At 32.0% G+C, this 27427-nt stretch overlaps 1 protein-coding gene across 1 annotated transcript in view; it reads right to left on the bottom strand.

Annotated features, from left to right (window-relative positions):
* Window positions 1–27427, bottom strand: part of LOC126736800 (DNA-directed RNA polymerases I, II, and III subunit RPABC3) — a 222198-nt gene that overhangs the window by 47279 nt on the left and 147492 nt on the right. The window contains exon 3 of the mRNA XM_050441359.1: window positions 1553–1736. Coding sequence (XP_050297316.1) covers window positions 1553–1736 — 184 coding nt within the window. The remainder of the gene's footprint in view (window positions 1–1552; window positions 1737–27427) is intronic.

The following is a 27427-nucleotide window of genomic DNA, read 5'->3' as shown; positions in this document are numbered from 1 at the left end:
ACTTACTCCCGATAAAAGTAAAAGAAGTTTGCTGTGTGAATGAAACTTGTCTAACAAAAACAAGTGGTTCTAGCAGTTCTATTCTCCAGAAGGTGAAGTACATTTTTATGTATTTCTATAAAAATCACTTCTAGGTGTCAGATCTGACTCACAAATCATATAATTCAGAAATGGTCTCAAAATGTGATCAACAGTGTTAATATCACTTATTAAACATTATGAGGTTGCGTCAGTATGGTAAATTTTGTCTGCTAATTATACCATTTGAATATATTGGTTTGATAATCTTTTTTTTTACAAAAAAGTGACTCATATCTACAATGGCTCTGAAGTGTCACTACAAGTTTTTTTTTATTTAGCAGATTTAAGCGGAAATGTTCGGATAATAAATCGTGCGATTGTTTCTAAAAATTCCCCATTATGATTCAACTATTTAATTCACGGGAATTCTCGCATACAAAATTGGGCAGTACTATCTATAAATTTTTTTGATCTGATTTTTATCAAAAAGTTTAGGGTTACCAAACGCTTTAAATCACTCATCAGTTTTTTTATAATTCAACCTCATTAAGAAACACACATATGTTTTCAACGCTTTTGGATAAGCAATTTGAAATCTTCTACAAAAACGTTACCGGTCTTAAGTCGGTGACAGTGGTATCGTCGATCATCGTTTGCTGGGAGGATAAAAAGTTACTTGCAAAAACAATTTCTTCGCAGATATATTTTTTAATTATAGATCATTTTTAGAATTAATTTCAATTATCAGGCCAGTTCGTATTCCAGTTACTATGTAACAGCTAGAAGAAAAAAACTAGGGTCTTCAGAGCCGTGCACAATGAGTAACCAAGCACACGTATTTGGTTGAATCCATGTTCACGGATTATTTAGGCAGTTACATATCTAATTTATAGCTTCCGCCTATGCAATATTTGTATCTTCACTTTATGTAATTTACACAGTCTACTGTTTCTCCTTGCAAAGAGTTTCTTTTAAACTACGTATTATTTGAACAATAAATCCATTATTTTCCTTTAGACATCTGCTTGTGATAAATGTTTTACCTGTTCGATTATTTAAATGGTATAAATGCAACAATCATACATTGGCTATCGATATCGATATCAGTACAGTGTGTAATTTTACACATATTCGGTTTTTTAATTCAAATTATTGCAGAGTATATTATATTATGAATTGATTGAAGAGTAGAATGCAAACCTCATATAATATATAGAGAGAATGCCAATGAACCCATTTAAAATGACAAAGTAGCAATCCACAAGAAACAAAACACCATGTATATATAAAATATTTTTTTTACACTTTAATTATATTTTTTTCACCCTTAAGATTCGGAGAAAAGACCTACTCTGTACATTATTAAAATTTATTAAAAACTCAAAATTAAAATATTAAATCTTGAAACATCTCTATTCTTTTTTTCAGTCCATCACCTCCTAATTTCACATCAAATTCTATCATATTTAAAGCCATTTTCTCTCAAAATTAAGCATATCTAACCCAACATATCCAATTTAAATCTACTTACAATCTGCTAGAAGGTTCCAACGATGCCTCATCCCCTTCTATCCGATACACTTTCCCAGACATCACGTATTCGAAACTGTCTGCCCTGGAACCTTCTGCTTCTAATCCTTGAGGATTCCAGTCTCCACTGTCTGGATAACCATCTTCACGAAGAGTTGTGGCCAAAACTAGACGAAATTTGTCACCTGAAAAGAATGTAGGTATATTATTAGAATGAGCTCATTCAAAAAGTCAGGTGATTTTATTTAAAACAAAAAAGTTTTTAAAAATTTACTTTAAGAAATGTTTTCAGCAGTGCCACATTTATTTTTTTTCCCAACATTTTATTTATTATTTAAAATATCTGAATGACCAATAAATAAAAAGTAAACAGTGTCATCTCTAGAAGTTATATATCTCAAATTACTTCAAGAACAAAAGTCGTCACACTACCGGTATGAGTCTTGGCTTTACCTTGTTGGTTTGTATCATTATCTAGCCTAAGTACCGTATAGCAAATGCATCCACAACTTCATTAATATATCAAAAAAACTTCTTTGTTGTCGAAAGTCAACAACAAAGAAGTTTAACTATTTTAAAGATAATACCTGCTTTACTGGCGAACTTTCTCAATTAATAAGAGAAAAAGACACTATATACTAAAAGTTATAAGTTTATAATATATCATTTATAAATGATGATTTATTAAACTTACAGTTATCCTATATTAAAAATAAAGTTGCTAATAAGATAACACCTTTAAAAAATCAACATTTTGTTAAAAAGTGGGGTGATCTATAAATAGAAATAATGAAAAATTATAAACAATGTCTGAAAGGGTCTCGAGGAAATGCTAGTGTAAATAAGTCGATAAGTCTCTGGTGAGGCCAAGATCATATAAGGAATAGATATAGTCAAAAGTTTAAATAGAAATGTTAGTAGTGTAGGTAAAAGAATTATTAATGAAAGAGACAGGCAAATTCAAGGACGTAATATTGGAGATGAGCTTAAATTTGAAGAAATCCAAATCAACAATAGTACCTAAATCTTGCTGACCCCAATAAAATAACGCGAATAATTAATGAAATATAAACTCAACTCAAGGCTAGGTTCTAGGTGCTAGTAGATTCTAACAAATGGGGTTTTTCTAGATGAACTGAAAATTGGCATAATATAAATAAGCATTATATAAATCAGATTCTAAAACTTCATTGCAAAATTATGTACTAATTGTAGTAATAAGCACTTTTTCCAAGATAGTTGAAAAGGTAATAGAAAAGAAAATGTTATCATTTATATACAAATATATAAGAATTGATAAATATCAATACTGATTTAGTGAAAACAGTAATACCTTAATTGCTAGTATAGATTTTATAAACAAAATATCCACTGATCTTGATAATAAAAAAAACTTTATTTGCAGTATTTGTCAAATTGCAAAAGGCCTTTGACGTGGTCAGTTTTTATGTAATAATGGCCACGTAAAAAAAAGGAATTGAAGGACCCCTTCAAATTTGTCTTAACTTCACTATAAAATCATATTTAGCTAACAGAAAATAATACGTTAAATTAAATGAATATGTCAGCTGTGTGCAATAGATTGTCACGTAGCAATTATGCCTTTAAGACTATGTGTATGCACACATACTCAGTGCATTCCACTCTATTCTATGCCTTGTTAACTTGGGATAATTCTTCCAGTATTGGGAGAGTGCTAATAAGTCATCAGCGCATAGTACGTACGATGTTTAGACGTTCCTTCAGAGAAACTTGCCGTAGTACTTTTAAAAAAGAAGAAATCCTAATTATAATTAACATCTATATCTTGGAGTGCGCATGTCAAGTACACAAAAATCTTTCCAACCACCTGAGATCTGGAGATCTTAATTTTTATAAATTTCGAAATGCAGAGTAATTATACAACCCTTTTACCCGTTTGTCTCAGGTACAGAATGATTCAAAAATTACACCTCTCAAAATGTTTAATCCTCCCCATGTAAAATAAAAAGAGCTAAAACTTTTCTAATTTTTAATCAAACTCTTGGGACCATGTTAGCTGACTGTCCTTTTTACCAGTTGATAGAGTTCTTTAACTGAAGATTTATTTTTTTCCTTTAATATTTTTGTAATTTTATAATACTAATTGCTTATAGTACTATTTTTATCAGCCTTGTAGTTTTTTAGTTACAATTCCTATACATTATTATGATATCGATGGAAATAAACGATTTGATTTGTGGTGTGCCGCAGAGTTCAGTGCTTGGTCCCTTGGTATACATATTGTATATATGAATGTGCATAGACTCATAGGATTAAAAGCATTATACTACACATTTGCTGACGATATTGCTTTAATTTATACTGAAGATAAATTAAATTAGAAATTAAATTGGTCATTAAATGATAATTCATTTAATGACCAATTTAACCAGAAAATTACCAGAATTAATATTTAGGGCTTATTATGGACCAGAACTTAAATTAGAAGGAACATATAACACATACATAATAAACAAAATACCAATGATATCATCAATGCAGAAATTATTTATCCTATGAAAACATACAACTTATTTTGTATTAAATCTTTGAGACTTGATTCCAGTATAAGGTTCCTGTAGTGCAACACAGTTCAGATATTTCAAAACAATATTGAAAGTCTTATTTAACTATGATCAACTAACACCCCCAGAAATCTTATCTATCTCTCGTATAGGAGTTTAGGAGTGATGCAGTTACATCAATTAAGGAATTTTGAACAATGTGAATATACATATAACGTAATAAAAAACAACCAAAATTCACGAATATAGCAGAAATAACAAAGAAAATTTATAATTTCACATATCAAAAGAATATAACAAAATGCTTACAGAAATTAAAACAAGTATCAAATTTCCAAAATTTAAAAAAGTATTATATAGTTATTTGTCTAAAAATGAATAAATGGGCAATATTAAAATGTTAAGAGTTGTATTTTTTATTATGATTTATAGATCGTATATAGATTTATAGATTTGAAATTTGTAATATGTTAGGATGAACATGTTGTTTAATTTTAGCTTATTTCCTTGTGACCAGTGACTATCACTGATTAAAGGCATATTATTAATGCTATCATATATTGTACCTTATAAAGAAACAAGTATTTCCCAAAATGTGTTTGTCCAAACAAATGCAGCAGAGACACCTACTAGACTAGCATTTCTCTTCAACAAAATCGCAAATAAATCTTAGTTTTGAAAAAATTTAGACTGATTAATAGTTCTCTCTCAGTTCTACCTTATACTAAATATACCAAAATCTAAATTAGTACGACCACTACACAATTTCAGAAATCATTAAGTATTTAAATTTGTTACTTGCAAACAGTGTGTTAAACAAAAAAGTAAAGAGCGATTTCTTGTTGTAAATAGAACAAGAATTCTAGAAATAATGTTTTGTTCTAAAAAATCTGTGGCGTACCATTTTACTTTTTCCAATTGTGTGAAGATGTAAGTAAAATAATAGTAGTAGAAGTAAAATAGTATGATTTAGAAAGATGTATTTAAAGTATCTATCGAAAGGTGACAAATTTAATTTAAATATTTTAAGGAGGCTTCGTCTTCTTTAATTAATTCATTTTTTGTCAGACAGAAAACAGCGAGTTTACCTAGAGGGAAAAAATCAGAATTTTTAAGTGTCAAATCAGGAGTACCTCAGAGTAGTATACTTGGCCCACTTCTATATAGCCTATATACCTTTAACATTTCAAATTCCTTAAAATATTGTAAATATTATCTCTATGCAGACGATACTCAAATTTATTCATTTTGAAATTTATTTATTAGTCATTTATACCTAGTTTAGCTGTAATATCAACAGAACAAATAAATGACTTAGGGGAATTACTGAAATCTTCGGAAGAAAGTAATTCCCCATTTACTGAAAATAAATCCTGGCAAATCGACAGCCATTCTATTCTGCAATGAAACTTATTAAAACCACTTACAGAATAGTATCAAGCTTAAACTAGGCAACAATATAATAGAATTTAAGGACTCAGTTAAAAATCTAGGCTTAATATTGGATTATAAATTAAAATTTAAAGAACATATTACTTTTGTTTAAAAAAAGCATATTCGATGTTGAAACTAATTTATTCACATAGATATTATTTATCGCAAAAAACTAAGGCTATGCTCTGTGAAACACTCGTTTTATCATTTTTCAACTTTGCTGATCACGTATATGGGCCTTTTTTGGACAGCCTGGACATAAAAAGGGTTCAAAAAGTGCAAAATTGCTGTCCGAGAGTCATATTTGGCATAAAGCGTAGACAAAGAATATCTCACCAATTACCCGAAATAGGATGGCTTAATATGAGTAGACATTTACATTCAGCAGTATTTTTTTATAAAATTATTAAATTACAATGTCCTCCATATCTCCACCGCAAAATTAAATATCGCACCGATGTTCATAACATCAATATCCGAAAATTGAACCTTTTAACTATACCGCCTCATAAAACTGAAACATTTAAGAAGTCATTTACCTATCAAATTGCCTCTGTAATTAATAAATACAAAATGATGGACTTTTCTTTATTGATACCAGTCTTCAAAACAAAGTTTAAAGTAAAATTGGTTGAAAAGCATTAATTTGCATATCATCTCACTATGCTATCTCATTTCTATCTGATCTTACTTTATTATTTTAATTAATTTCTAGAAGAAAAGAGAACTCTTTCTCTTCTCTTGTAATTTGTAAACTGAAAACTATATTGTTTTTTTTTGCGGCCATGTATTCTTTTATATAATTTTCCTTTTGCTCTAGCAGCTGCCTCTTTTTGGAGGTAAGCTGATGTAGCTTTTTATTCCGAATAGTTCATAGTTTTATTGTGTATTATTTCATTTATTAGCATGTACATTTGGGAATAAATAAACCATAATTATTATTATTATTATTATTATTATTATTATTATTAGGTATTTTTAAATTAACTACTGAATTTATTATAAACATTGAACACACAGAGAGAAAACACCCTGTAATTTTTCTCGTTTACAAAGATTCAATAAATTCCATCGAAGAATTACGACAGAATTCAAAAGTTGCTAATATTATCAAATTTAAAAATTTAATTACAGAATTCAAAAAGTTGCTAATATTATCACAAATAATCGACAAATGTTATTTAATATTCAAAGATCTTTAAGGAGACGCCTTTACAAAGTGTATTGAAGTGGAAGGCGGGCATTTTGAGCATTTACTTTTAAGTTTTCTTTTAATATTGTTACTGATTGTTATTTGTTGTCTTTACTGTTGTTACCCAGCATAGTAGTAATTTAAAAGAATAAATTATTATTATAATTACGTCAATGCAATAACGGTGACTTAGGATTTTTTACACTGAATGCAAATAACATGCAAATAACTTAAAACCTGATAGAGTCACATGAAATAAACAAGAGTAACTTTTTTATTCAAAATTGAACTGCCTTTTAGATAGATTAGAGTCGTTTTAGCCATAACTGATTAGGCAAAAAAGATTCAAAAAAACAAAAGATTGTAATTTATCTAAGTAACAGGGTGTAACTAACGCTCTGTATAAATAATGCTAAATTCACCACAAAATTCGTAATTTTCATGTCAAAACACGCCAATTTTCAAGACGATACTACTTAAAATCACAAAATTATTAAGAAATTTCAAATTAAAATTCCAACTTTAAATATCCTGTATCTCGTACACCTGCAATATTTGTATAAGACATGTTAAGCTCAATGGTCATATTTTGGTGTGTAGTATCTCCAGTTCAGAGATTGCCCATCCTTAATAAATCACCCTGTATATTATACGACGTGTTACAAATTCCTAGCTCACTATTGGGATGTCGGTAAATATAAGAGATACGAAGATGGTTAAATTTAGAGCAAAGTTTAGCATTTTTGAGCCTAAAAATGTGCCATTTGAAAATTTGTATAAAAAATATTTAAATTTATATTTCTTGTTGGGTGCTAGTGGACCACCTCTTTTGTACGTGGAAATAATGTTTCGAAGAATCAACCCTTTCTTAAGATGCGTGCCATAATATATAGGTCTGTATATGGTAGGTAATAGTTAAAACAATTTTGAACTTTGTCAGTGTTTTAAAATTAGCATGGTGCAGACTTGGCCCACCCTAAAATCGTTTTCGCGTTTATGTTATACTGTAGTTCTTGTTGTTATTCTATTTGGTAAATACTGTTGATGTTTTGTTTTATTTACTTTCGTCTCAACTTTTGAACAATAAACATTTTATTTTAGCGGCCTTTTGATACTGGTGATAATGAATCGAATGGTTGTGGTAAATATTTTTAGGCATTTTATAATGTGTTAGTTTATGATGTTTTGCCGATCAAATTTTAAGAGAGTATGAATTTCTTAACACGTGTCATTTTTGACTTGAATATATTTTAAACCTGAATTATAATTTTTAAATACAATATACGTTAAAAGCTATATGGTTAATATTTGCTTAATAAAAAAAATACAGTACCGTTTTTTATGATAAAAATTCAAGGTTAAATTGAATTTTTGACATTAAAATTAATGAGTCACTTATTTTGGGTATTATGTCACTTATATTAAATATAAATTTAGAAAACACTATCTCATACGCTCAAATATTGAAAAAAAGAAGAAAATAGACTTATTCACATATTTAAAAGATATTTGAACTTACATTTTTAACGAAACCTTTTGTTATATTTACTTTAATGTAAGTTCAATAAGTCTTAAATACAATAATTTAATTGAGGTATAATAGATACCGCGAATTAACCCAATTATAATTCATGCCAATGACGAATCCAGTTTTGAAGAGATGGATAGTGATGCTAAATAGGTAAGCATTTTTGGACGTAAAAAAATGTGGGTGCGAAATTATGAATATGTAGTTAACTTCACTTATATTTGATTTCGATAAGACCAAAAAATTTCGTTTAACAATGAAATTTCATTGTTCAGCGGGAATTTTTGGGCTTATCATACAAGTATAACAATATTCTATTGCAGCACGGCCACGACATTAATTTATACCTGTGTTACAACAAACCACCCACTATTTTTTCGAATTTATTTGCATTTTCACTCAATTTAATTTTATTTTTTTGACAATTTTTGTAATAAGTAAAAAAAAACTGTATAAAAAATATGCGTCATTAAATCTAACTTAAACTTAAAAGTGACTTGATAAATCTTTTTGTTGGTTGTAAAATAACATATTTACTATATATATTAACCCAAAAATTATATGCTCACCAATGCCTTGTAAAGAAAACGCCGCGTGCTAAACGTTTTTAGTTTTTATACTTGTCCAAGTAACTTCACCTAAGCTATACCAACAACGTTGATGTTTGCAATTGTGTAGGTATGTATATGTTATCACACAACCTTGTCAAATAGTTTTTTTTTGTTATGACGATAGTATGATTAATTGATGACACGTAGTCAGGAATATTGGCATCTCCATAAGACCACGAATAGATTATCTGCAAGCTCAGCGAAGCCGAGCTGGCAATCAAATTTTTAGAAGAGGTTTGACGCAATTGAAATATTATTTCAACAATTTTACATTATTTCGAAATGAATGTTTATCTTAATATTAGTATTTTAAAAGTGGTACCATCCTCGTCGCATTTGTGACTGCATAAAAAAAAGCATTTGTGCGAATTATATTACTGCGTAACGATTACTACCTACCGCAAAATCAGTCAGTAATCTTTGGACTATCTTTACAGGTAATATACATAATTATGTATATTATTCAGTTATCACCTTTAACCCACAGTAACAACAACGACCGACCACTGATCACGTCTTTGCCCGTAAATATTAAACCAGTCAAACAACAGACGAAACCATAACACATTTCCATGCAATATTGTGCTATTTGCGGCGGGTTGGGTATTATTATGTGTGCATGAAAGCGACCTTGAACTTGAAATATAAATATAATCTCCGCGTCTCTTTGTGACGTCAAAAGCCCACCGATACAGAGGATAACCCGTTTGTTTGCTAATAAACTGACGGACGACGAGGTGCATTTGATTTATACTTGCATATTTTTAATGCGAGACAGTGAAATCCATTGTTGGTTTGCAATTCGCTGTGAGACACCTGACATGGATATCTAAAACTTTTTTTGATGTCTCAGTATTGTAAAAAATTTTAATGGCTGAAAAGAAAGATTTTAATACAAGGTGACTCAGCTAAACTTTATTAAATTCCATAATTTGTATTGTTCTACTATGACTGTATTTGATGCACCAGTAAAAAATAACTCACACGTGGTGAGCTTAACTTTTAATTTAAGTGGATTTAGTTTATCACCAGAAGTAGATTTCATAACGTCTACTACGTTCTATATTCTATGTTATACAGCGTGTCAATTTAGTACTTTTAAAATTTTAAAAGCTACATTTTTAAATTATATACAGGGTGTTCACAAAAGGCAGTAGAAATTTATGTAAGCAGTAGATTCTTCGTAAAATTCTAAGAAATTTAATGTAATGTATGTAATACTTTAATAATCAAGTAGTTCTTGAATTATAGACTACAGAGGCTACAGAGCCATAACTAGTTGTCATAGGATAAAGTGAGTTTTTACATGCCTATATTAACTTTTAAAGATGTGTTTAATAAAAGAAAAAAAGGCTACTCGTCTTTTTTTTCCTTAAAAAATTTCATGGTTAACCTAGCTAAAAATGTATGTCATGATAGAGATTTTAGAAAGTTAAGATAAAAATGTGAAAATCATTTTATCCTATAACGAACACTTAGGGATTTATTGTCCTTAAAGTTGAAAAAAGTTGATATTTAACTGTTTCTAATTCAAAAACTACTCGATTAAGTCAATGGGTAACTAAAAATGCTTCGGTCATCCTCCACTAAATTTATTTAAAAATTATTGATCCTACATGTTTCATCATCAGGGATCTATAAAGAACCAAGGAAACTTATAAGGTAAAGATTAAAAGTGTTAAAATACAAAAGGTATTAAAATTACTCACAAAATTGAGGGTTTTCGTCAATACATATAAAAAGCTATAGTGCCTCTAGCAAGGCCAAAAAGTTAAAACAACTGAGAATGAATAAAAATGGCATCTACAATAATGATAAAAAAGAATTAATTAATTAACGAATAAACAATTGGACGTTGAAGACAAAAAACTTACATTAATTACATAGGACTAAAACTGGATCTACACAAACATTAAAATCACATGATTACAACACTACGATAATTAATTAATCATGTGATTTTAACGTAATGAGGATGACCGAAGCATTTTTAGTTACCCATTGACACATGAATTCCACTGCAAGTATGGACTACTTCTTCAACTACTCGATTAAGGTATAATATGTAATACATCAAATTGTTTACATTTTGACATACATATAAGAAAATTTCCTAATTTCTTATATGTATATCCATCAAGGTAACTTTGTTTTATAATCTGTTAATAGGTATGTAGGTTTAATTTTAATTAATTTATTATGCTTTTATTGTTTTGCCGACAATTTTAATAATTTCAATTAAACGTGACAACGTTGTTACAACTAGCGCCCTCAAAGTATTGATTAAAAGACGGACGCGGGGAACCACTTGCGAATTATTATAAAGAAGATGACGGTATGTGTAAAACGTAAAATACAAGTGATTTATATTAAGACGATAATAATTATTAAGACCATTATTAAGACGATATTTGTGTAGCACGACTATATATTATTTAATTGTGAGCTGTTTTCTTGTGTCTGAGCTGACTTTCATTACAAATCCTAGACAAGTAGTAGTAGACAAGTAGTAATAGACAAGATAAAAATCGTATAGGTATGTACTTCCGATGTGTCCGAAACAATAGGTACTCGAGCAATAGGTAATAACCTACTATAAAACCACTCAGTACCGACTAAAATCTTTAATTCAAAAGTAGTTTCGAAAAGTAAATTATTTTAAAACATTTTTATAATGACCCTCCAATATGCATCGTGCGTCAAAGTTGAGTCATTCAAGTTTATCATTATTATTTATGTTTTCACTTTATTTTTAGAACTTTTGTTTTATTTCTAATCATATTAAATATCACTCCAATACACTAACTACAGTTTACCTTAGATCTACTGAAAATTACATATTCATTAAATGGCAAGGCTTCTGAGAGTTCAGACATTCTATATTATTTTACTACTAGACCTACATATAAACTAGTTTTTTGCATTTAGAAATTTCAACTTTATACAGCTTTCGCGTGATTGAGCAACTTACAACCAAACGATTTTTATTTTTTTTGGGTATGTTTGGGAAGCCTACCTTAAATCGACGATTTAATTAATCGAGATTTGCCTAATTTTGAAACGTTGTCGTTTATAATTAACTTTCAAATTGTTGACATAACCGGATTCAGAAGATTCACTTACTTATTATCATTTACCTATTCAGGAGAATTATACTAATAACAGCGTTGGTAGATTGTGAAGCTATTTTCTATTTTGTTGCTATATTTATTTCACTGTCGATTTTTTATACATGTACTTATAGAAACGTAAGTCTCACCATATCACGTTATTTATATTAGGTATAAGATTTTATAAGGAATATTTTTTGTTGCCTCTATTTTCTTGAATAGAGTAAGGGTTGGGTTACAATGGGTTAAGTTAGATTTCATTGGGTTACACACACCGTAACACTTTTAAATTTTACATATCAAATTGTTACCCTCTTTAAAAAAAAAATATATAAACACTTCTTGTTTTGCAATCCATTAATGAATATTTGCGATTACTTCTGACTATTTTTACCTATCTCTGGTGGTATGAATTAATTCCCCTGTGGTTCCTATTCCTATTTATTGTTTAGATATTTCGGAGCTACGATATTCTCTTTCTGCCTTCTTTCTGATTCATTGATTGATTGATTTGTTCTTGCAACAGGGCAAGATCTTAATAATTAAGGAAGATCTGAGATCTAACTTTCCGACCTGCTACCTTATTCTTGGATTATACAAAGTAAAAACAGTAAAAGGTAACTATTAACAATTATTTCTTTTTTGATCTTCATAATAAATAAATAGTTAATAAACTTGACAAGAATAAGTGATTTTGTTAACTAAAAGAGATTGTTATTCTAAAGTAATTTCTAACAGGATTCACGTAGTTTTTCTTTTTTAGAACTTAAAACTTTTCAAATTCATAATTCGAAATCAATTAAGTTTAGGAAGTCTTGGAAGATTAAATAATTAACTGCAGTTAATTTAAATTGCCAGGAAGAAGTACTGTCGGAGTCAGGGAAAGCTTCTTAAAAATCAAACAGGTATGAGAGAAAATAGGCCTCAATATTAACCTCAACATTACCCGACAACCAACCAGCGGCAGAATATGTCGATGGACACCTATAACATCGAATGCGTCACACGTTTAAGTACCTTGGTGCCACGATATGCTGAGATAACGACATAAACAAAAAGATTAAAGCACGAATACACAGTGGCAATAGGTGCTGCTTTGCCCTCACGCAGAACGGTGTCGAGAGTGTCAAAACTGAGGGTGTGGTCTCTAATCAAACCGATTATCTGCTATGGCTGGGAGACGGGGACCCTTACGAAACACAATGAGTATCTACTAAAGCGGGATGAGAGGAAAATCCCGAGAAGAATATTTGGGCCCCGTCGAGGATCCAACCATTCCAAACACACAGCAATATAGCATAACGATGAATGCAGAGCTCCAGGACCTTTACCGAAAGTCGAATATAGTAAAATCAATAAAATACCAGCGTCTGAGATCGGCTAGACATGTACAAAGAGCACCTGATGACTGACTGATCAAGGAAGGAAATCCAGCAAGGAAGAGACCTCTATAGCGTCCAAAACCCAGATGGAAAGACAAAATTTTCAGACCATGCCGACTGGAAGGAGGCAAATCGGTAATGCAGCCAAGACCTACCAAGGGTTGTAATGCTACCAAGAAGAAGAAGTTAATTTAAGAAATATTTATGATTATTGACATTAAATATAATATTAGTAGTTTCGTTTTCTTTCTTCCATTATTTCCAATTATGTAAAACCAAAATTATAGATAATCATAAATTTCCTTGAACTGACAAAAAGAATTAGATATTGCACTCATCACGCGGATGTTCAATGAAACTATCAGGCATGTATATTAAGATTCAGTTAATTACTTTTAAAAAAAAGCTAATAAAAAAAAATTTCCGACGACTAATAAACTATGACTTTCATTACACGGCTTTTAAGCATAACATAAAAAAAAGATAAGAGAAATCGATTGTTGGACATACAAGACACGTAAAACGAAAACCCCATGATGTCCCGCATCATCCTCGAGCCGACCGTGACAGTGACCTTGAAAGAAGTTCCCCACGTCGACCTTGGACTTGCAACGGCTTCGTTCGCTTCTTCCTTGGCGAGGGCCTCCGGCTGGCTTTACTCTTGAATCGCATTTCAGGGGGAAATATCGCAGCTGACAGGATATCCATGCCCTTGCCGCCAGTATGTCGTCGTGTATATATCATGGTTAAATTTCGATTTAGTTAAAATTATCGTAAAGATTCACAAAAGTTTCTTGGTTTCAGGAGAACATCGATATCCAATGATCAAAGTTAGAATTCTTTGATCTTCTTTTCCGCTTGCTTTTGATTTTGTGATGATACTTTTTATTTCTAAACATGTAGATTTGAAAATTCTAGACACCTTTTCGGAAACCGTTAAAAACGTCTTATTACAATTTCCATAATGACAATAATTTATTCAAAATCCTATAAGGAGGTTTAAAATTTTATTCAGCTAAAAATTAGTAAGTAGTTAGTTCACTGTTTATATTATTTTAATTTTTACAGTATTTTAATTGTTATACTAATCCATTATAAAAAAATATTTAGAGAAGATGATTTTTTAACATAATTTTAGGAGCACTTTCAAAAGCGTTTATTGACAAAAACTAAAAAAAAAAACGCCAAAAACTAACATGTATCAAAAACAGACTTAATTATTACGAGAAATAGTGCATTAGATACGAAACAGCAAAGACTTTATTTAGTATTAGAACGACTATACGATTTTACAGCACTCTTGTAAGACCGCATTTTGAGTATGTTCCTAGTGTCTGATCAGCAACTGTGAGTCACAGAAATGAAATCGAAAGGGTGCAGAGGCATTTCATGCAGTATATGTAGGTGAAGAGAAATAGCATTTATCCATTTATGATATTCCAGTATTTGACACGAATCTACGATTCAGGGAGCACGTCTACGTGGTTACGAATTACGAATTACGCGGTTATTACGAAGGTCATATTCTATTATGAAAATTCTATACACTAATAAAAATGGACTTAGGTCTTACGATAGTTTCCTATATCAAAGCTTTGGGACATACAACTTCTAACCTTTACTCATCATTTACTCCTAACAGGTGTTCCTGAGTACTTAAGACAAAATATTTCTTTTCGTTCTGACAAACATCAGATCCCAATTCTAACGCATAATCCACTTTCGCTTTCTAAATTTTAAAGCTGTTCTACTCTCTCATTAATCTAGCAGTATTTTTGACGAGGTTTCTATGAGGAAAAATACCAAATCTTCACTAATTTCCTATTTTGACAGCAAAGCCAATCCAATTACTAAATTTCAAGAGGGGCAAAAGATCTTTGTTATTGACGGTGGATCTTTACTAAGAAAAGTTATCTGGGATTCGAATGTATTGTACAAGGACATTTTGGACCAATATGTCAAATACGTTAAGTACCATTATACATGTAAGGGTAAAAATAGATGTAACATCAGCGCAGATCTAAAAATATCGGACACGAAATTATGTTTAATCCTGAAAATACGGTAAACACAAGTCAGGCTAATTTCTTAGCTGTATCGTCAAATAAGGAAAAACTTGTAAATTATTTAAAACTTCTATTTGGTGAAGCTGGCATTTTAGTTAAACAATCAGAATCAGATGCAGATTATATGATTGCCGTGACCGCAGCAACACAGGCCGAGCAAAGTCAATCTAATGTTTTTGTTGTTGGACAAGACACAGATTTATTTGTCTTGCTCATTGAACATTTCAAAACACAAAATCTGTATTTTTTTAGACCAGGTGTTGCAGGCAAAATGGACAAAATAACAAATATACATACATTAAAATCGAATTTAGATCCTGCAATAGTTAAAACCATATTATTTGTTCATGCAATGTCGGGTTGCGATACCACATCGGCATTTTTTAAAAAGGGCAAAAAAAGTGCTTTAATTGTTTTGTCTAAAAATGAAAAACTTTCCGAAGATTTACTTCAATTTAAAAAGGTATTCAGTGATATTGCCACTTTATTAAAATTAGGAGAAAATTTTATTCTAAAATGGTACGGCAGTAGGAGAAGCCAAAATTTAAACTCATTTAGGTATGTAAAATACAATCAGGTAATTGCACGCCAAAAACTGTGTAGTAACTTTGAGCTAGCTTCTTTACCCCCGACAACTAAAGCTGCTCAATTACATCTTAAAAGGGTTTACCTTCAGGTGCAGTCATGGTTGGGAAATAATTTAGATCCAAGAGAGTGGGGTTGGGTGATAAAGGACGGTTACTTAGACCCACAAAGAAACAGTAAGGACATCGCTCCCGTTATTTTGTGGATGCAAGTCAGTATGCTCCAAAACGTGTACCTGCAAAAAGGTGAATTAAATGTTCATCAAGCTGTACAATTTGCATTGGACAGTATTGTGACAATGCAACAAATGTGTCTTTTGTTGAAAATGATGAATGTATAAAATAATTTCTTTTTCTTTTATTAAAATTTGTTTGTTTTAATAAAGTAAGTATACTTTTTATTTACGACTGTATGACACGATTACTAAGTTTCGTATCAAATTTAATAATAAATACAGCTGGCCTAACTCTTTAAAAAGTGTTTATTTAGGTACAATGCCATACAGACTTTAGTTTTATAGTATGTTTCTGTTTTTTTTTTAATATTATTTCAGATTATTATTAAACGAGTAAGTAGCAGCACATTTTAGCATAGTATTATTTACCTATTTTTGCGTTTACACTTTACCTAAAGTATTAAATCATACCTAGTGATTTGTATACAATTTTCCACACTGGTTTTTTATGACAACTACCAAATTTTTGTTATAAAAAACATCCAATTAATTCGCGTCAGCGTTAATAAAGTCGAATTTACCAAAAGCAGTTTAATAGAATCCAAGCCCAATCGGCCCAATTTTTATAAACCCATAACTTTTTTGTTTTTAGGCCGATTTTAAAAAACAAAAAACCATTTTGTAGGTATTTTTATTGGCAATAATTTTGTTTCTTGTAGATTTTTAAAAAAGATAATATTTTTTTTTTAGATATTTTTGAAAAATAATAAAAAAGCACGTTTTTTTAGTTTAAAGGTCTATTGGGCGAGTACGGCCCATGCGATTTAGTGCGATTTCTTAGGAAACATTGTCTAGGAAACTACAGAAGGTATCCTGACAATTTCAGCTTGTCCCAAATTTGTTTCGGGTTGGACCCATAGTTTTACTGGTCTAATAGCATTGATGTGAGGGCCAAAAAGTTGACCCATGGTCTCTATCCTATCCATCATTTGAAGATTAACAGAATTTCAAATTCCTTCATTTTCTCCTTCCAGGACCATTTGAAAGTTCTTTCCCACGTATACAATGATGATTCCCTTGTGAATGTAGATTCCCTTTATGTAATTGTTTTAAATGACTATTTAATTTTTGCTTACGTCGTTGCATGAACTAAACGATGAACAATCTACTCTTTGCTCTTACAAGTGAGTATTTCTTGAAGATTTGTTGACATAACCCTAGTTGTTAAACCCCTTAGAACATTGAAAGGCTAGAATTAGTATTGCCGTGAAACTAGGGGCAGTTTGTTTGCTTGTAACATCTCCGATACAATGATGCCAAGTGATTATGTAGAAATAGCAAAAAAACATACTTTATAATATATAAAAAAATTTCACTTATTTTGACAGGCGCAAAACAATATTATTCCTCTTAAATAAAATATTAAGCATTTTTTTTCATAAAATATGATAAGATACTCTATAAAGTAGTCAACATTTAACGTTAAATGAATGTAGATAACGTATATTAGAGAAAAAGGCAACAACATCGCAACGCCGCTCGATCGCATTGCTGATTCAAAAGACATCCTCAAAAACTATTTACATGATAAATATTTATTATTAATAGATTATGCTTTAAATTATAAGCAATATTACCGTTTATGAACTCTTTATGCGTTTTTTAACGTACTTCGTTAAAGGTTTTTATCTTATAAAAACATTTTTATGGAAAATAAATATTTTGTAATTATTATAGATTTCTAAATAAGTTTTTATTATTCTACGTTTACGACGACGGTTGTTCCTTGATATGATGTTATGACAATATCGGTATTTACTTGTAAAAAGATCGACTTAAATCGCCTTTTTCCCATGGTGCGGCACAAACGACACAAGTTTTTACTATCGTAACAATTCACAAAAACACTGAAATGACTCAACCTTTTTCAATCAGAAACTAAAGAAAAAACACAGTACTTCACAAATGCCGAATATAAATACAAAGCCGTTTGTCAAGATGACATCAGCTTTTGCCTGTGGTGTTACCATTTCAGATTTTTTAGAAGCGGTTTTACGAATAAGAATGTTAAAAATTTTTTTTTTTGCTTTAAAGATGTTATTTTTGATCTTAGAATAACATTTATCTATTTCTACTTTTTATTTTTAATCCAAAATCATTTTTATTTTTAATTAACGTCAATAAGTTAAATTAACATCATTATATTATTATATGTGTTAAAATATAGCTGAAATTTCCTCTTTTGAAAATGCGTGTAAACTTGACTACAGAGAATCGATAAATATGTTTGTAAATAAAACACCTCCCTTGCTCCTGTGCACATGTTGAACTCAAGCAAAGTTGTTGTTTACTTCTAGCCTTTCAATGTTCTAAGTTAAACCTCCTCTCCTCACTTTCCAGTTGGCACTAAAGATGGCCTTGTAGCCGAATGCGCTTTGCCTGTTTTTAATATAATTCGTTTGAAATACTTGAACCTCCATTTCATTGAAACTTGACAAGCAATACAACTAACCCTCCTTATTTACTTCTTATTTACATCTCAAATATCTCCTTTTTCGAACCAAACCAAATTAATGCCTTTAATTTTAAATGGATTCGAAAAAAACTCGTTTCTAAAACGTTTCTTTATGGTTTAATATGAAAATGAAGCCACTAAAGCCGAAAGAGTAATAGATTATTTAAAAAATAAAAGATTGTCATATTCCATATATATATAAAGTTGATATAGTCGATGATGGTTATACCCTTACGAAGTTCAAAGTTTGGTTTAATTTCCTGACATGATTTTTTTTCGAGGATTCTAAAGATCAATATACGCAGGGCGTAAACTCAGTTTTAAAAACTCTGATTTTCATCATCGGAAAAACTTTACTTGAAAAACAGAGTTTAGTAAACCCGAACATTTCTCATTAGAAAGGAACTTGGAATTCGAATTTTAACCAAAAAGAGAAACTTGTATATTCTGGTCACAGTGCTATTGCAAAACCTAAAAAAAAGCTATGCTTTGATACGCAATAAAAAAATAGGTCAGAAATCAGAGATGCTTTGAAAATTACATGTTCTATAATGCCTCTGGCTCACGGAATATATTAAAATCAATACTTTATATTAGGACTAAAAAATCGTTCAAGTGGCCGCCTCATTAAGCGAATGTAATTAATCTACTACAGAAAAAATATGTTGAAATAATTGGAAACATGTAAGATGACGAGAAAATTGCAAATAACAAATGTTTATAAAATACAAATATTATATATTTAAAAACACCTATTTCATAATAAAAGAAATAGACTTACTTGTTTCTCCGAAATCTATAAAAAGAAACCTTGCTATCTATAATCCATCTGGAAATAACTTTTGCGCATCTTGCCTCCCCCATGTTCTACTACTAAGCCACTTGATTAATAACTGCAGGAAACCAAAAAACACCTTACACCGCATCACCGCTATTAGCCGTTTTTTACAGGATTTCACAATAAACCATTAAACCTTAAAATAGAAAGCTTAGGAAAGGAAGCCTGGATACGACATCCTTTAACATCCCCGTTAAGGGAAAGACAATTCCGGACCTTACGCCCTCACAGCTGAGCGCACGATCGATATTCGAGGTTCGGCCCTGCGCTCGAGCTTTGAACTTGACCTACCGCAAAACGGGGTAGGATCAGAGCCAGTGGAAAACTCCCTGGAAAATTTACGGCGTATTATTAAAGGTCAAAGTTGAAACGCGGGGAAAACAATTCTGGTTGGATTTGCTGAACTAGGTTGATGGATGAAATGAATATTATCGTTAAATTTAGAATGATTAGAATTTAGAATAGCAACTATAGAATTTCGGTTTAAAGAGAAAAAATAAAAGTCCAAGTATCGGTCTCAAAACATCCTTAATATATTTCACAAAGGTTAAGTACTCAGTACTAAGCAGGTCATATTTAGTTTGTAAGATCTGATAATGCTTTATTAGCGAAACATGTAACCTTCGTTACATATATTTAGGATGTTTTGAGACCGAGACTTGGAGTTTTATTTTTTATCTACTTACGTAGGTCTCTTTGAGATGATGGACGAGTTTTTTCAATATTCGGTTTAAAGACAAGAAAAGCATTTTTTATTGTTAAGAATGTGACTCTCCGAAATATACTAAAAAGTTTTAATTCATAAATGATTGAAGTTTTGTAATCTCCTTTCAGAACCAACCTTACCGTATATTTGTCGTCATCGTTTGACATCTGTAAATATAGAAGTCCAGTGGAGGACCAAGATTTAAAAATAGTCCCCTAGGCTCTGTCTATCTTAAAGGCGACTAAAAAGAGAGACAAGTAAAAAATTCAGACAACCAGTAAAAAGGCAGACTAGGAACCAGAAAAGCTTCCGAAAAAGGCTGCCTAAGAAACGCTAGAGCATATCTCATGCCAAAACTGGACATGACAGAGCCTCGTTGTTGGCTTGACGAGGTGAACACATAATAAATATATACCAACGACCACCAGAGTAAACGCAGTGGAGTCACATACGACTACAGGCTTCACCTGAGGGAGCACTTGAGCCAGCTCTAGCGCTTACTTAGATGGGGTTCCCCAGAGAGCATATAAAATGGACAGGGACTACGAGTGAAACAATACTGTGCTTTATTTATGGAGGATATAGCCTAGAACTGTATCGAGTGTCAATTTGAAAACTTCCTAACCTTAATATCTCTCCTGCAGTTAAAAATCGGAAAGACCCGTCAATTTTATTTATAAGGAGGGCACTATAGATAAATATTTTTAGACTTCTTGTTTCAACCCCCTAGCAAGGGTAGATGTCACCCTTAGTTAGAATGTTAAATTAAAATGGGAATCAAGTGAGACATCGTTTTAAAGGGTCTTCAATTCTCTTTTCAGTGCTATTCTAGTTTCTTGCTTTTTGTTTAGAGGTTTCCGAATTGAGATTTTGGTTTTTCTATTAGTGTTTACACAAAAACTACTGAATTGGGTCTAAAAATACGTTGTTTTTTTTTTAAACCAAACATGGTAAGCAAATTAAAAAGACGTAGCCAAACCAGGAATATTATTGTTAATTTGCTTTTGCTTGTTGAATTATTCAATAATAACTTTTGTTAAGTGCATAAAGTGTCAGAATGGTTTTTCCTCTTCGAGAAAGAACTGAAATTATTTTCGTTTATAAAGAGGTTGGAAAGTGCGCACGAAGGAGGCTTTTTTATGTTTGCGGTTCAATGAAAGAAATTGAAATAGTGAAGTAAGTCACAGATATGTGCTGAATTTGGTGGCACAGTTCTCCGAAACTGGTTCGATGAATAATAGGAAAAAACCAACGAGCGATGAATGAATGAGCCTAAATTGTGGTTTTGGGATTATTTTCTGCAGAGCTAGTGCTTGCGGACAGTAGCACGACAGAAATCATCACACGAGACAGTAAGAAAACCATTGAAAATACTCCAAGAACTCTATGATGTCGATTTTGATAAACGAATAGTGTTTTGTTAATTAATGAATGCCAAGTCAGCGCCATCCCTAATGCCGAATATCTGTTTTAGCGATGAATGTTCATTTTTTCTAGATGGAAATATTAACAAAATTGTCTGTTGGAGACAAGAATTGTATGTTGGAATGACAAAAACCCGCTTTTTTCGAGAAGGGCATACACGATATCCACAACAAGTTAACGTTTGGGCTGGTATTCTTGGAAATGCCGTTTCTGATCCTTTCTTTATTGAAGTAAACTTAACAAGTAATCTGTACCTTAATACGCATAAAGAGACTATTCATCCCCTTATCACTCATGAGTTGCCAGTATTCTGCTGAAGACAATGGAGAGGCTGATTGACTAATATCTAAAAGAAAGCCTACTGGTCAAAAGATCCCTACATGTGCAACACGCAAATCAACGGACCTGGCCCGACACCACCTCGTGAGAAAGGTGGAGGTGCTCTAGGCAATGGTAAGGCCTGCCTGGGTCCGTGCCTAGATATTGAAGGAGTAGTCTCAAATGAAGTAATCTGACAAGCACTCAAGTGCCATGGCTCAGAACCCTGCTTGGTAAGTTGGATCGAGGCTGCCCGCAGCAAGGAGTATTATCCTTAATTTTGTGGTGCCTGGTGGTCGACAGCTTGATCGAACATTTAAACCAGGCTGGTTTATGCACACATGCCTACGCTAATGACCTTGTAATCTTATGCCCGGGGAAGAACGCCGCCCGAATGCAGGGCTCAATTTTTGGATATCACATTTGATTCCAGGCTGCAAGCTATGAGTCTGCACAAGGGCTTTTGGTAACAGCCGGTCTGTCTGTGGTCTGTGCCTTAAGATCATTAACTGGAACTATTCATCTATTATCAAACCTTTTCTCACCTTTTCGGAGCTACGAGTTTAGTGGCCATAAACAGAGAAAGCAAAAATCCGGACCCAACTGGATAGAGTCTAGCGCCTTCCATGTCTCTGCATAACGGGTTCCATGCGAACGACGCCAAGGAGAGCGCTATAGACTCTACTGAGCCATCCGCCATTGGACCTGGTGGTGCAAATGGAGGTAATGAGAACTACGCATAGGCTACATACATGTCTTTGGTGAAGTACGGGCTAGTGAGACTAGTCATGAAAAAATCTGGTCACAGGACGTAAGAGTGCTTTCTCCTTGTGATGGGCAGTGCCTGTATGGCACTGGATTACAAAGGTTTTGTGACCCATATCACAGGCAAAGAGAAGAGGCAGCACTCCAATAAGTCTACACTGCTAAATAAGATGACCATCTGGTATACAGATGGCTCCAGAATGAACAATAGAGCTGGTGCTGCCCATACCAGCAGCGTATACTAGCTGGGGGAACATGCTACTTCTTCCAGGCTAAAGTGTTTGCGATGTTGAAATGCGGACGAGAAATCCTTAACTGCGGACACCGAAACACAGTCATATCAGTCTGACAGCAGGGCTTCTATTATGTCCGAGGTGAGCTTTAACCTCCTACTGGAGTGCATAAAGATCCTAGACGAACTGGTAAAGCTCGGCTGCAAGGTTCAACTTGTATGGGCTTCTGGGCACTCAGGCCATGCTGGAAACGAGAAAGCGGACTTCCTTGCTAAACTAGGATCTGCCAAACAGCCCGTGTAGCCTGAACCCATAATCGGTATAGCTAAATGCGTAGCAGCTGCATCAATTAAAAATCTGCTGGATAAGTGGACCCTTCGAAGATGGAATGAATCACCTGGCATGAGACAGGCTAAGGCACATAAACCGGCCCTCTGCCTGCCTCACCAGAAATCTACTGCGCTTCTTAAAAAGACGCGAAATTCGACTAGTGACGAGTCTTTAACCGGACACTGGTATTTAAAACGCCATCTCCAGACTAAAGGCATTGCAGAATACACGGAATGTCGGTGGTGTTGGGAGCAGAACGAAGCTGCAGACCACGCTATCGGGGAGTGCCCAGTACTCACGCGCGTTAGGTTCAAAGTCTTGAATAACACCTATTGGCTATAGACTCTGGTAACCCTCGGTAGGGCATGACGAATACATTGTGAGCTAGATGTTGGTACAGAGGATAATTCAGTTTTATATAGGATTTGAAATCTATTCTCAAAGATAAGTTTAATTAATCCTGCAACTTTTAAAGGCGATTAATGACTTATTGCTTTTCGGCAAAAAGAATAAAGATGATCAGAAAATACACGTAGAACCAGAAGACTCTACCCCCAGTAGAAGTCATTGTATAATTAGTTGCTTAAAAGGCGATTGGTTACAGAATTTAGGAAATCTATAGCACAATATGACCCCATCGCATATTTGGCATTACACCGAATTTAATTTAAGCCTTTTTTTAAGGTGCATAATCTCAAAGAGAAAGTCAGATGCTAGGAGTGCTTCAAGCAAACCTGAAGCACTCTCTTAAGTGTCAGTATCCATTTTGTTCCAAATATACATAGAAATGCCTTAAAACTAAATGATCTTGATCATATTTTTATTATATTTTGAAGGAATTAAATAACATAATTTTATCGTTTGAAAAATATAATATTTGATTGCTGACTGGTATTTCTGTGAAGAACCACTGGAGGTTACATTGCTATCCCTGCTAACGTTTTTTCTACCAACTAAATTTATTTAAGTCGGCAATAACATATACAATTAGCAAAGCACCATAATAAGTATAATAAGTGACAAACCAAGACATGTAGATGGATATGACTTGTGTGGATAAAGTGGATACGTTTAAATTTGACATTATTTTAAAAGGCTTCAATTCGGTTAACTAGCTATTATAATAACCAGATAATAGAAAAGCAATAAACCTTGACCCTACATACGAAAAATACAAATTCCTAAGTCTCTGCATATCCTTATTATAAAACTAGGCATCATGTTTGCCTTATTTATCATTTTGTCATAATGTTCACAGCATGTTAGCTTAAAATGGAGTATGACTCCTATCTTTCATACTTACTAATTTGTTATCAGTGCTATAAATGTGTCAGAATAAAAAGCATCTTTACATGCTGGTATCTATAGATTGCATATAATTTAGTACCCTCGTCCAAATATTTGAAATTGATACATAAAAAGTTAGACCGAAATAAATCCATGTTGCTGATGATTCACAATTGTTTTTGATGCGGCTGCGTAATTTTAATAACATTCTGGGGAATTATATAATATGAAAGCTTCTATCTTGTTGGTAAAAACCGCTAATCTGAGTATAATCCTCGAATATATTATACAAGGCAAATGAAGAAAATAGCACAATTTTCTAGCACAATATTAGCTATCCGGTCGTTATTGACATTAAGCTCATTAAGGATGGAACAATTTTTTATAAAATCCAAGTGTAGTCTATTGAGATTTGGTGATTGGTATTTGATGACACTCACCGAGATAATGCTCAAACGTCTAGAATAATTCGAGATGTGGGTGTTCCGGCGATTACTAAAAATCAGTAAAATAGACAGAATTAATAACAACATATTATCAAACAAAGCAAATTAGAATATGTTGGTCAAAACATAAAACACCCGGAGAAAATATGAGATCTTGTATCTTATTATAATAGGAAAAATTCTAAGCAAGCGTAATCTAGGAAAAAGGAGAATATCGTGGTTAAAGAATTTGAGGCAATGGTACGGGAAATGTACAGTTCAACTTTTCCGAGTAGCTGTTAGTGCGATAGCCAACGATCGTTAAACGGTCATGGTATCAGAAGAAAAAGGAAATGATTTAGATTAAAAGTGGGTGAAAACAAATTTTTCAAAAAACAATTAAAATCTTTTATAACCATGTAAGAATTGATGCTTGTTTACATGTGGAGAACACATATATTCGAACTCGAAATACTTTTGGAAAAAATTTATTAGCTCCAAAAATACATAAATCGGACAGGTTGACAGTATTGCAGGTTTAAACTATGGTCTGTCTTTGCTGTCTTTATTTAACCTTACCTATTATTGAATGTAACCTTATTTAGAGTCACTTTTGCTCCTTAGCCGGTAACATCACTCACTTTGTTCGTTTGTTGATTCGTTCGTTCGAGAGAGAGAGAGAGAGAGCGAGACCACTTGAAAATTTATTGCTTTACGATCTCTTCTAGGGATCGATGATGTCCTTAAAATTGTTGGGACAATGCGAATAACAATAAATATCTGTTACTGATACAATTGGGTGTTGTTGGGTTTTTCCCAACATATATCACAATAATCTTTTACCTTCAATAAATAATCCTAATCTTTTGCCGGAAGAATACCTCTTGCATAATAGCTACACAATCATTTTTTCCAAATAATAATTGTGCATAAAATGACCTATTATTGCGAGGTGAAGCTAGTAATTTTAGAGGTTCTGGTATTAATTTATGCAGAAACCCACCCATCGCATATACATAGTGAAACCTGTGTGTCGGTGATCAAGTGAATAAATATATTTATTTAATTTATTACAGAAAATTTTTTAAAAATACCAATACCGATCAGACAATAATATGCAAAAGAAACCGCGTTATTAAACATACATATTTTAATTATTAGATATAAGCTCTTCACTGAGGCACCATACCATGAAGAAGATGGATTACCCCAATTAGGAGCCTATAACAGGTAACAGACCAGAGAGAAGAAATAAAGATCGTCCGCATCCGACAGCGTCGAAACCATTAAAGAAGCCGAAGTTCGCATCAGCAACATTGTTGCAACGATGTGTTTCTTCTCAGTAATTTGTTAGAGACGGTGAGACTAATTTGATCGTTTTATTTTTTAGTTTTCAATGACGTTGAGAAGAGAGCAATTTGTTACATTGTCTTTGTTCAGTCTAGGGAAAAAGAATATAATTCTTGTTATAGGGGAAATTTATTCATTAGTGTCTCATCAGTCAATAAATTTATTGAAACATTATTTTAAATTGGAAAACATTAAGTTAATTTCCTCGCTAGATTGAATTATATTTATTAGTAAATTTGAAAATTAAATAAAACAACAAAAATAAACAAATCAAAGTTTTTCACTAGTTTTTTAAAATAGTAATGCAGCTATCAAACAATCCGAAAACGGTGCCCCAGATCCTGAGAGATTCCTAATGATGTAAACATTGCTATCCAAGAATTTTATATGTAATCCACGCAACGTTCAATACTGAAAAAAATTATCTGAAGGTGGCATTATCTATATGCCTGGTATTTTTTAAAGGGCGTGCTAAATTCTTAAATTTGCTTAGGATTTCTAAACTTGCCGAGTTCTAAAAGGTTAGTTTTGTTGAAGGGGTGTTATTTATTCAATTTAATTCTCTATCAGTTAAATGAAATATAATGAAAATCATTAACCCTATTATCGTGTAATTACACATTTTACTGAGTGTAAAACTTATTTCCTAATAGTTTTTTAACACGACCCAGTGTAAAAAACCTAAATGCGTGTTAATGAAAAATTTCCAGGAAGGTACAAACACAATCGTCAACCTATCCGGCAGCGGCGACTATATTTTCGTTCGATATTTGAAGGTGACGCTACTAATTTTATAATATTTGCATAGTGTGCAGTGTATAGTATAAAAAAATTATATAGGTGGTTTTTTAGTTAAAATTTAAAAACAACGAAAAAAAAAAGTAAAATCGTATTATGTGACCTTTTATGAGGGTATCGTTAAATTGGATGTAATGTTAAGTATTAACGAAATGTTATAAAAAACTTAGCAATTTACATAACTACACTCTGCCAACAAAGTATCGCATCATTATAAATTTTTAACTCTATAGAAAAAAAATATAATAGAACAAAAA

Source organism: Anthonomus grandis, chromosome 5 (assembly GCF_022605725.1).
Source record: "Anthonomus grandis grandis chromosome 5, icAntGran1.3, whole genome shotgun sequence".
NCBI classification, from domain to species: domain Eukaryota; kingdom Metazoa; phylum Arthropoda; class Insecta; order Coleoptera; family Curculionidae; genus Anthonomus; species Anthonomus grandis.
Note: the sequence above shows the minus strand (reverse complement) of the source record. Positions and strands in the feature narration are given on the sequence as shown.